The sequence below is a fragment of the Amblyomma americanum genome, chromosome 4 (assembly GCF_052857255.1).
Source record: "Amblyomma americanum isolate KBUSLIRL-KWMA chromosome 4, ASM5285725v1, whole genome shotgun sequence".
Taxonomy (NCBI): domain Eukaryota; kingdom Metazoa; phylum Arthropoda; class Arachnida; order Ixodida; family Ixodidae; genus Amblyomma; species Amblyomma americanum.
In genome coordinates this window covers 217131301-217143853 of record NC_135500.1, presented here as the reverse complement: position 1 = coordinate 217143853, position 12553 = coordinate 217131301, and the positions used below count along the sequence as shown (strand labels likewise).

Genomic DNA, 12553 nt, shown 5'->3' with positions numbered 1-12553 from the left:
GCTATATATTCGGCGGACGGGGCGTTGCCTCAACAAGAGTTTAAGGGAGCATGCGCAAAACCTAAAGCAACAAGATTAGCTTGCGAATTTAGTTTCGCATTTTATTGAGTGCAAGCGCTTGCTACGCTTTCAAGAAGCAAAGATTCTGGGCAGATGTACTAGTGCCAAATCCAGGCTATCGCTTGAGGCCTTCCTCATGCACAAAAAGGTGGTCCAGTGCATTAGCGATGCTTCTATCTTATACTCTGCCGGGCGCTATTTTCTGGAGAAGTGTACAAAAGAAAAGAGCGGAATGGCTTTCACCCTTCCCCAGCTCACTGGTTGCTGTTGTTTGATGCTTCTTGTTCATTCACACCTTCATATCAGAATCATTCCTTATTATATGTTACCTGTCACTCGCTTAGCCGCACAGTGAAAGTAGATAAGAGTATGAGCCATGACGATAGCATGTCTACGCCTGGCTCCGCCCCGCTGGGCGCATGAGATGTGATAATGCCCATAAATACTATCCCTGGAGCGATAAATAAACCAGTTGTTAGAAGCGTTCTTCTTTGTTTTATCGCCCTCTCTCTGTGGTCTTCTTAATAGAGCTACATCCAATTTTCAAAGAATGAGTGACTAACTAGCCCGGCACCAATTTCTACTGAAAGAGCCTATACGAATCACTTCCTACAGTGGGCGTGCAGACAGCCCACAATATGCATATGGTCACGAGGATGAGGATGTACCTCATCTGTCACTGAATTGCCCAGACGATGACAGTTTTAGGACCCGACTGAAGAGGGACTTGACCACCCTTGATAAAAGGCATTTCAATCTTCAAAGGGTATTAGGTCCATGGCGAAGCAAGCCGCTAAAATATTTCTTCGAGTAAAGTGGCATCCTCGGAATGTATTAGATATCGCTTACGTAAATTATGTGATTGTTCGCCTGGGCTCCTGCAGTCCAGTGTCTTGGCAATCATTTATATATATTTCTATCAAGTATCTGATGTATCTGATACATACCTCGGCAAAATTGCGAGTTCTCAATCAGGCTCACTCACAAAAGTTTGGTCAACCTATGGGCTCATTCAAAACTAGATTCACACAGTCCCGGGCTCACTCGAACTTATGAAATCACTCATTTAGGCTTACAGCTCATGCGGGCTCATTCCGACTCACGAATGAACCGGAGTGAGCCATTTCTTAAGACTCATTTGGGTTCACTCACTCATTTCGACTGACGACTCATTTGGGTTCACTCACTCATTTCGACTGACTACTCATTTGGGCTAGCTCATCTCAACTCACGACTCACTTGGGCTCACCAATCGTTTCTAATGACTACTCATTTGGGCTCACCCACTCATCTTAACTCACGACTCATTTGGGCTCACTCACTCCTCTCCACTCATGACTCATTTGGGCTCACTCGTTTCGACTGACTATTCAGGCCATAGTACGCAGACCATGATATGAGCATGAGCACGGACTCACTCACGACTGATATCATTACCTGGATGTGAGTCCGAACTCACTCAATGCTCAGATCATGATCTTGAGGTGAGTCCCGACTCGTTCGCCACGCAGATTAAGATCTGAATGTGAGCCTGAGTGAGCACTAGTGTGTCGACTCATGAGTGAGTTCACCGACCTATGATCTGATATCATTATTGTTGCTGCTGATAGTTTCTCTTTCATCTCTTGTATTTTTGGTTTTTATACCGTCTACTGTGATTAGGACATTTCATTGCTTATAGTATATCCGCTTTTTATGTACTTAGGTAGTACCATTATTTATAGTATATTTTTACATTTTATGTTAGCATTTCTGGCTTATCCATTATATTATTTGTATTGTGAATTGTGTGTGTAATAGCTCTACTTTGTTGAGCGCTGAGTCGCCAGTTCCAGTGTTTTTATTAGATTATGTGAAAAGGAGTATCCGACGTTACAATCAGGCACCAACATCTCATTTTATGTTCACGTCAATAAAAAAAAAGACCTACAGGAGTAGATGTCTAATAAGGGAGTAATTACTTCCTTATTAGACATCTACTCTACCTTGGGGGATTCCGCAAACATTTGACCAGAGCAACATGTCATTAAACACTGTTCATCGTTGCTTTATTTAGCAAAAATTAAGGATCTACTTTTCTTAAATTGCACGGTCAATAGAAAACTGTACAAGTAGCTAGCCAGCGCATGTACACAAGGTCTTCAAGGAAGCATTTCCGCTTTCTTTATTAGTCTTTTCCGAGATTCACCAGTTCTTATTTGCCTTTCATATTTCCTGCACTCGTCATTGTGCCTGTGGTGCGTTGTCGCTTTAGGTGCTCGCTTTCGTTTTGTTCATGTAGTTGTGTGGGTGTGAGAACGTTATGCGGAAACTTTGATGTGACTAATGTCTTGTTCGGCAGCGAAGCCATCACAAAAGCAAGCCAGGCGAAGGCTTCATATCGCACTGAAAGCTGCACGTCGCCGCATGTGGCACGTGTTCAAAATACGTTTCGAGCCGTACGTCGTTCCAATCGTCATACGGTCGAACGGCAGTCACATCGCAAAACGCGCATGCATCCACCTTAACTCTTATTCGAAATAATTCCGATGATCCAGCGCCTGCGAAGCCAGCCTGTTTTATTTGGGGCGGTTCTCGCCTGTCGTCGTACGATTCGCAATTTCATTTCGCGATTTCTGCGAGGCAGACCGAGGCGGCACCGCACAGTCGGCTCGGCTGCAAGCCACCGCAGGCCGCACGCGTGCTGCGGCGTTTCAAGCCGTTGGCCACATCGTTACTGTCGAGCGCCAAATCTCTTCGCCAAACGCACATGTACCCATCTTGGTACTTATTCGAAATACCTTCTTGGTGACGCAACGACAGCCACTAAAGTACCTTGCTTCATTGCGGGCGGTTCTTGCTGGTCGTACACCATCCATCCTATCAATATGCGTGTGTAGCCGGCGACCGACAAACCGGTATTATGAAGGTCCCTAATAAAGTTCACTGACGTAGTCTTCAACACTGCAAAGTGCGAATATTTAACCGCGAGAGCGTTACGGGTCCCGTTCAGTGGAGGACCCGTTCAGCGGAGAACCCGGCGTGTCGAGAAAATGCGGATTGGTCGAAAAGGTAGTGACGTCACACGTGAAACGGCGCATTTGAAAAGTCATTAAAACATCCTATAAACTGAAAATAACATCGCAGCATGACTCAAACGTCAACTGCCACTTCCTGCCACTATAATTTCTGTACGCAGACTTAGCCTGCGCAAACAGGTGAGCTAGCTTTGGCAGCGCTGACTGCTGCGTATGATGCAGAGAATAGCCGCTGGGAAGTATGAAGGTTGCAGCGACTTTGTATCGCCAGCGGAAATGTGACATGCACTGCCTCCTAATGCTTAAAACGACTAACCGTAACTCCATCGTGTGCTAGGACGAATGAACGCGGCTTGTCGCGCAGCATGTGCGGGAGACAAGCTGGGAAAATATTTTTACGGTGACAGCTGTGGCAGATGAGTTGGATTACAGTAGAGGGGAAGAACAATAAAAATGTTGCTCGGAAATGGCGGTGCCATCAGCGAAACGTTACGAACTGATAGTGGTATTAAGACGTCGCCTACGTCAACCACGTGTCTCCCGGCCTCCCGCCCGTCCATGATCTGGTCGATTTTTTGAGAAAAATGGCTGTGCTTCGCAGGGAGAAAAGCCAACGATGACGGCAGGGGAAGCGTAGTGAATGCGTACAGTGGATGGTAGTCGTCGGTTTACGTTTTCGCGCCACTTCATGTTTAATTTAGGTTTGCTATCGGCTGAGAAGACAGCGAAATTTTGTCTTTTGGTTTTACGGGCGCACCAGGCCAAAGTGACAGCGCTCAAAAAAACAAATTCAGGCAACCTCCATACGACATGCTAAGAAACAAAGGTGAAAAAAAAATTCCTTAATGAAAGCAGTTGTGCACATCACAATAGCTGTAAGAACTCTCTACGATGTGCAATCGGCGTACAGAACAGACGGTCAGGCTCCAGTGAGAGAAATACGAACAAAAAAAGGGGGGGGGGGGCGGTATTATCAGCGTGCCTTCGAAGTACATTGTTTCTCTCCCTCCGCTCCCGTTCCCAACTGCAGTGTAGCATACTGGGCATCGCCTAGTATGCTACCTCTCTGCCCGCCCCCCTCCTTCCCGCTCATCTTTCTCTTTCTCTCGCTCTCTCTCGCACAATTTATACAGTGAACAGTCCCATCGCCGCGTGTCTATCGAAGGCACTTATGTCAACCCCGTAACTATTAGTACAACTACAACCACTTGTGCTACCATCCGTCTACGCGATACAATGTTGGCAAGCGTCAAGCCCTCGTGGCAGCAACGTAGTTCAATCCGGTCACATTCTCAAGACCTGTGGGAATGACGCATGACTTTAGGAAGAAGACTGATGCGCGAACACCTACCACGTGACATTCCAAGCGATCTACAAAAACGCTGCGGTGCGATTCAAAAGCGCAGCGGTGGACGAAAGAGAACGAACGCTGAGCGCTACCATTCCTGGCCTCGGCGTGTAGGGCTCGGTCCTCTTCGGCGTCCCCGGTTAGCGCCAGGCTCGAGGACAGTATATACACGATCGGGGATCAGCGGGAAGCCGTGGGCATGGCTGTCGGACATGGAGGAGGGTCTTTTCCGGTGCACCGCACAAGCGACACGCCGGGTCCACATCGAATAGCTCGTGGCGGAATTAGTTTGTGAGGAGAGCGCCCGTGCAAGCTTTAAAACCCCTGACTCCTCTATAGTATGGTGATGGGCACGGTTCCGGCTAGTGTGGGAAATACAGCAAAATTGAAAATTAGTTTTTAGAGAAACTAAATGGCGCAGTATCTGTCTCGCATATCAGCGGACACCTGAACCGCGCCGTAAAGAAAGGGATAGAGGAGGGACTGAGCGAAGAAAGGTGCCGTAGTGGAGGTCAATGGAATAATTTCGAACACCCGGGGGTCTCTAACGTGCACTGACAGCTACAGGTCCCCACCACATTCACCGCGAACTACCTATTGAACCTCTCCCCAAATACACGCACCCCATCTACCACGAACCCCGCCGCAGAGCTCGCGCACGGGCGCTCCACAAACACTATGGCACGGAACCGGGTGCCGTGTGGGTGGGTGCCGCATGCACAGGCGAGGATGCGGTTGTAGCCATCACGAACCCCTCAATACAACCGATCGCCACCCTTCACATATCCCCCACCGCCCCTTCGGAGGAGGCTGAGAGGCCGCCATTGCCCTAGCCATCACGCGCACGGAGGCCCGGTATATACTATCACACTCTAAAACTTCCATACTAAATTTTGCCCGTGGGAGAGTTCACGTCCCTGCATTTCGCACACTGAACTCCATCGCCGCACACCCGCCCCGCCACATGGAGCTCATATGGGTGCCTGCCCACTCCGGGAATCCCGGAAACGAGGCTGCCAACGCTTTAGCTCGAGCTTCTCTGAACCGGGCACCGGCGGCGTCCGATCTGGGGTTCTCACGGAAGCGCATGCATTCATTCAGTGAACTGACGCAGGCCTGCAAAGCCGAACTTCGGCTATGCGCCCCACCCCATCTCTCCCTCGACAATTATCACTAGACACTTTGGAGGCGGCTCCAAACACGCACATTACCCTCCCCTTATATACGCTCGCGCTATCACCAAGCCCACACAAACCCCTCCTCTACCCTCAGCCACCACCCAAAGCCACTCTCGATCATATCCATTTCCTCTGCCCGGCGGATCCTCCCCCGCGGGGCCTGGAGCACCTTACCACTTGGGAGGCTTGGGAGGCCCTACTGCGCTCCGTGGACCCGGCCAAGCAAACCATCGGCACAGGCCGGGCTGCCAGCGTCATAAGCCTCCGGGACATGAACGTTTGAGTGCAGTGAGGCCGTGCGGCCGGGGGCCCAAGGACCTGCATGTCCTGAGCGCCAAGCGTGTACAGGCTGTTCCATCGAAGACTGTTACTAACATTTAAAAGGGGCTCTGAAACACCTTCCGAGGAGAGCACAACAACTCGCCCGATCACTGCATTGTGTTGTCATGAACACCTCTGTCAAATAATACACTTCTACACGCAGCAGACGACCCACAATCAAGCGCGAAAGTTGGCGAGCCCTTTCCGGTGACTTTGCATGCTCGCACGTTCCTCCGTCGCACCGCTCGTGCGTATGCCAGTTTAGAGATTGCTATTGGTTAGGCTCTTTTAGCCGTCAGGCCGCGGCCAATAAACGGCGTAGCTCCGGCGGGTCAGGAAGCTCCGCCCCCAGCGGTGGGGCCGGCGAATGAGTGCCGACATTTCAGCGCGCAAAAAGTCACGAGAGGAGAGGGAAGCGCGCGAAGACGCTGAAATTCAAGTTTTGACAGCAGATAATTCAGTACCGTCCTTTAACATCACGGGCACACCGCAACTTTATTACAGCACCTTTCAGAGCTCCTGTAACTGCTGCGCCACTGCGCTCGCAGTGATATAGGACTCGCCGCCATTTATAAATGTTAAGTGAAGAATGACCAATTCTTTATATATGGGCATTAACCCACGGAGCTCTCAATGGTGTGTGGTCTTGTGGCCAATGCGAACTAAGTTACAGAAACGCACAGAACACCACACACGCACCAACGGAAACAGCAGTACGTGCACAATGCTTTGGCATTCATAGCACGTAAGGAGACAAGTGCTCGCGGTAGTTTTTAGGTTTTATGATGCTTAACGACCCAAAGCGACTCAAGTTATGAGGGACGCCTAATAGAGGGCTCCGGATAAATTCGACCAGCTGGGCTTTTTAACGTGCACTGACATCGCAAAGCACAAGGGCCACTATCATTTCGCCTGTATCAAAAGGCGACCACCGCGGCCGGATCGAACGCGCGTCTTTCGGGTCGTAAGTCCCGTCTTCGCCTGCCCCGTCTTCTCTCTTGTGAATGTCCCATATGAGCAACCTTTCTGCGTAGTAGTAGTAATCGTAGTCGTTGTAGCAGTGGCAGTAGTGGTAGTAGTCGGCGTACCCGATCGATGCGTTGCAATGGGAGCCATGTGAGGTTGGTTACTCTGGAAGGAGGAGGGTACTGCGAGCGCAGGAATGTGTAAGCGGAGCGCGGTTGCCACGGGGACCATCCGGAGGGCGGTAAGTGCGGAAGGAAAATAGTATGGCGAGAAAAGACAAATGCGCGGCCGGAGGATGCTTACCGTGTAAGGAAGAGGGTATGGTGCGAACGGTAGTGTTATGCCGGAGGGTGGTTTCCACGAGAACCACCCCGATGGTGGTTATCGTGAAAGGAGGAGGATGAGGTCTAGAGTGGATGAGCAAGGCATGGCAAGTGCGAGGAATGAGCAACCGGAGGCTGTCAGCCACGGGAATCATCCGAAGAGTGGGTACCGTGAAAGAAGGAGGGACATGCGGGAGAGGAGGAGTCTAGCAGCACCCGTCTGCGCCAACTGCTGCGAAACGCGCCGCCCGAGGAGAAGCGCGCCTGGAATGGCGGACTGGAGAGCACCGCTAATCGAAGAACGAGTCTGTGTGAAAAACTGAAAAGACCGCTCTATAACTATACGTATGTGCATGTCGCTCTCAAATTACTTACCTCAATATACCGTGAAATAAAATTACTTCAACACCTATTGGTGAATCTCGCAGTACACAGAGTAACTGTCTTTTTTTTTTACATTTTCCTGCATATGAAATATAGAAAGAAGAAAGCGCGCGCGATCACGTGTCACCAGAATACATCTCCCAGTTTAGAAACAACCAGACGTCACGGGGATGACCTCGAAAGTAAAACGCGCCAGTTGCGGCCTTCCCGAGTGCTCAACATGCGCATGACCTCGAATCTGCCCCTCCCCCGCCTTCCTCATGCAGTGAGAGCAGCATCCGCACATGCCGCACCAGCTGTGCAAGACTGTTCGCCGCAGAATGTTTTGCCTGCCAAGCTCGTCTCACGTCCACGCGGTCGATGACGGTGACCTGTAGAGGTGTACAGCATGAAAGACTCCCACAATTCTCACCCCCGCATAGCCCTCGGTATCCGATACATCACACTCAATCCCCAGGACGAAGACTTGTAAATATGCACTGTCGTCACCGATTAACAAGCTGCGTACATTCGCATCTGGCCTACTGGCTCCCCAGAAACACAAGATCCTACGTCTGGCGCTTGATGGAGAAAAGGAATGCGTACAGGTCAGCGCCGCTATCGAGAGCAGACCAGCGCTTCGCGTGGGATTATGGCTCCCATGTCCCGCAGCAAAGTGTTATTAAAGGCCCGGCACATCTTCTGGCCTGCTGTCTAGCGCCGTGCAAATGCTATTCCAGGCAGGAAACCCATCCCTCTTTCCTGTCTGAGTAACGAAAGAACGCCTTCAACACTGCGAGTTCGCGAAAACTTGCGTACAAAGAGGCTCTATTCTGTGTGTAACTGCATGCAACGTATACGCGCCGCCATAATCAAAATGAGGAAACGCGCGCTTGTAATTTTCTGCGCTACGCCAGCCTGCGCGCAAGGGAACCATGGACCGGTGACAGCAATTCACGTACGTGACGCTCTGAATCAGCGATATCCTCTATCGCAAGGATCGGCTTTCATTAGCGAACGGCTGACGGCGTTGCATTTCTGCGCGGCCTAAGACCCTGACAGCGCAACATCAGCTCAAAATCATTCTCCGTAACTTAAGCGACTCGCTACTCGGCCGGGAAATGCGAATGTGCGGTGTGCGTGAAGCCGCTCTCGGGTATACTTCCGATGGGAAAGTGCTGTCAAGTGTGTATGGGGACCTGCGGCTTTGTGAAGGCGTCTATTGTGACAGCTTTTACTGCTGGCGCATATAACGCTTTATTGGCATCATTTAAAATCAGCAACCCGATGTCGCCTTTTTCCAGCGTCGCTTGCATATGTTGCTGTAAACGAACGTGATAAGCACCCTGCCTCCGAACGAAATTTTTGGCCTACAGCGCGCTCCCGGAAGCCACAGGTAAGCACGACGCAAAAAGTAGCCGCTTGCACCACGACGCCGAAAAGATGTCCTCCTCCAGGATGAGGCAAAAAAGACGAACTGCGCAACAAGAACACGGACGAAAGGGAGGCAGACACACACTAACGCAGTTAGTGTGTGTCTGCTTCCCTTTCGTCCGTGTTCTTGTTGCGCAGTACGTCTTTTTTGCATTATGATCAACCAACTAGCCCGACAAGTCTTGTTGCTCCAGGATGAGCTACTGAGAACTGAAATGTCAAATTTTTATAAAACTATAAACGTTCGTTCAAGAGCGAAGTTCTGGGCGACAGATTTACTTTTCCTGTCTGCAAGAAGCTCTGTGGACTTGTGTATTAGTACTTGGACCGCAGTGTTTACGAGGGTTTAGTCTACCTGACGTAAAAAAAAAAAAACGTGAAAGGCGTGCTTAACGTAATTTGCTTCACTTGTAAATTTCGGACACTGAAGTCACTAGACAGCATAGTGCGACACCAGCGGTCACCCTTTCAGGCTACAAGCCACGGGCAAAAGCAATCGTGGAAAATTACGACTAGCAAAGAAAAAACGAAAACATGAAAAATGCGCGAAAACCGCAGTTTATCACCAGTTGTTGCGCATCTGTGCACAACCGAGCGCGCCGACAACACAAGGAAATATAGACGCAATGAGCATAAAGCAACAACACTCTGACGTAAAACAGTCGTCGCAGAAAAATACTGCGTCGCATTCGCCTTGTTTATTGCTAACGCCAGGACGCACTATAGCATGCGAACGCACTTTGTGGCAATAAACTCGGTTTTTGGTCACCGTAGGTGCGAAATTTAACTTTTCCATTCTTCTTTTGCATCTTGAGCGTTCTTGAATTCTGGTCCTACAGGACTGCCACGTCCTAATACACTAAGCTAGTAAAACCGCTCGTGAAAAAAAAAAAATATAGCGCACTCAGGACAACAGACAAGGAAGACGAAACAACACAAGCGCTCACTTGCAACTTGGTGTTTATTCAAAAAACGCAGAATAAAGAAAGAAACAAACAACAGATAAAACAAAAGCCTTCACGCAGGCGCGCCAGGATAAGTATCCATGCAGGCGCGTCCATTGTCCTGAGTGCGCTATATTTTTTCATGATGCTATACCAACTAGCTCAAATGTCGATTATACTTTAGTAAAACCGCTGCACCCGTTTTCCTTTTGTCGTCAGAATTAGAGCAGCCTATGCGGGTGGAGAACCTTCTGCAGTTTACAATTTCAGGTATTTTACGTTCTCCCCCAGTGCCGCCGGGTGCCCACCGGGGATACAATGGGTACAAGCTTTCCCCTGGTCTGGTGCTCGGCTTATTTAGGGTGAAATGCTTGGGAAATGGGTCCTTGACCCCACCTTGAGAAAAAGAAAATACCTTGTGTCATGGCGCTCTTTGTCCACAGATGCCCTTGCGGCATAAAAATATATAACCTTCCTATATTACGTTCATTCCTTCCATTTAGGGCACGTGATGAGCGATATACACATGGGCAGTCATACAAAAGCGTAAATTGCGCCACTTACAGCAGTTCCTTCTCCTCGTCCACGACCATGGCGTTGTGTGGAGAACTTGGCGCCTGCCTGCGAAGCGAATGGAAGGTATTGAAAGGAGCGATGAGCGCGCGTAGATACATCACGTGTCACGTGACGAACAGATGTTAGTAAGAAAATCACTGGAAAGGTTTTAAGGTGCACGTCACTGACTGACAATGCCCTCGCTCTCGGAGCGCTGCCTGTAGGATTTCAGCTAGGGCCCATTTTCTTAAACCAGCCCTGGAAGCCTGGACACTGCAGTGCTTTACGGACTCCACTTTAATGCTTCGGTAGCTATATACAGAAGGGCCGGTATATTGCGTCGATTGTTTTCCTTCGATTAAAATTTATATTTATTCTCCTCCGCTGCTATAGCCAGTGGAGAAGGGAGACAACAATAAAGCAAAAATAAAACGAACAGAAACGTTCTATTCGTGGAAAATGCTGTTGGCGCCGCTTTGCTTTTACTGTGGCTTACAGAACGATGGCACGGACGAGGTATGAATTGTGGGGCCGGTAAATAACCAACTGTACTGCTATGTCATAAAATAAAGAGAGAAATAAACGAATAAAACCGTTGCTGAACATTACGTACGCCCTCACTGAAACAAGTTATGATGCTTCTGACCATTCTTCTGTAAAAATGCTGACAAGGCCTGGCAGTCTAGCTTTATGCTGGAATTTATCAGCTCAAAGCTTGGCGTTTTCAATTTCCCTTTACAAAGTGCACGGCCATGGTCGCTGCTCATGAAAAGGAAACGTCGCGAGTCGCTGACAGGTGAGGAACGGGCACCCAGGAAATTGTAATAATCGCGTACATGCACCGGACGTCGCCCTGTCCTTGCGGTGTTATGTCCTGTTACGTTGAAGTCACCGCTACAAAAAGGAAGCTACTGAAAGTGCGAGCAGCGTGTTTTAAAGAAAATGCTGAACAAGTAAACTCAGCATTGGCAACATGCTACAACTTACAAAAAAAATTCATTAGACAGCCCCCCAGATGGTCCATAGACTTTCAATGGACTGTTGAAAGAAATCTGTCAAGGAAGGGGTGTTGAAAACTGTCCCGTGTTGACGAAAACACATTTTACCAAATTCCTACGTCCCGTGGACATAGTTACGTTTACCGGATGGAGTGAGGTGTGAATTCGTCATAAAGCATGAACGATACCAATCTGCTTTTAAAAAGGCAGTCTTAACTTGCCACATGTGAATGGCAACCCTTATCAGACAAAGCATCCGTACGCACCGCAGGCGTGGTGATCAACTCCGCTGCGAGAGCACAAGAGCGCTTTTATTTCAGAAGCTTTATATGCCAAGCCGGTAATTAAAAACGTTAAAAATTCGGCTGCATTGCCACTTTCCGGCTGCATCTGTCTGGTAAAAGCACTTTATTCTTTCACAGAAAAAAAATGACATTGACATTTGGGCAGCAAAACAAAATTAAGAAGCATCGTTTACTTTGTTGCGAAATCAATGTCCTGGTAGGGTTAAACTGATCATCCAGTTCTCGGCAATCATCACATCAGCAATCATCACATATAGTAAGCTACCGCGGAGGTCGTTCGAGCATGCGCCTCGTATGCGGGAGTCGCAAATTTGTGTTTATTGGCCGATCACTACAGCCAATGCTTCTCGGAGTGCAAAATGCGCCGAGAACTGACGACCATGCAGACAGCGCAGTCGCGAGCGGAGGGCGGGAAACTAGGATGACGTCGTGCATAGAGCGTAGTGGCGTTGAGTTTAGTGGCGTCGCTTCAACGCGCCATGGCAGTGACGTCATGAATGACGTCACTGCAACTACCTGTGGGAACGAATCACTGAGAGATCCGAACACAGTGACGTCACACGCACTAATTTGAGTTTCAACCTCCCTAAGCGACACGTGGGCTATGAGGGACGCCGAAGTGGAGGGCCCTGGGTTAATTTAGGCCACCAGGTGTTCTCTTACGTCCACTGGCGTAGCACAGCACAAGGGCTTTACAGAAGACAAATAATAATGAATACACAGTAATATATTCACCGTGCA

General features: G+C 49.2%; 1 protein-coding gene across 4 annotated transcripts in view; it reads right to left on the bottom strand.

The window, feature by feature from the left end:
• The window catches only part of LOC144129339 (proton-coupled zinc antiporter SLC30A2-like), a 73337-nt gene that overhangs the window by 23745 nt on the left and 37039 nt on the right, over positions 1 to 12553 (bottom strand). For 2 of the 4 annotated variants that reach the window (XM_077663387.1, XM_077663386.1), the window contains one exon: positions 10519 to 10575. The exons of 1 other annotated variant lie outside the window; for it this stretch is intronic. In XM_077663387.1, coding sequence (XP_077519513.1) covers positions 10519 to 10547 — 29 coding nt within the window. In that variant the 5' untranslated portion in view covers positions 10548 to 10575. Of the gene's footprint in view, positions 1 to 7193; positions 7334 to 10518; positions 10576 to 12553 lie in introns of those variants that run through there. One more of the 4 variants, XM_077663388.1, reaches the window with a different exon arrangement.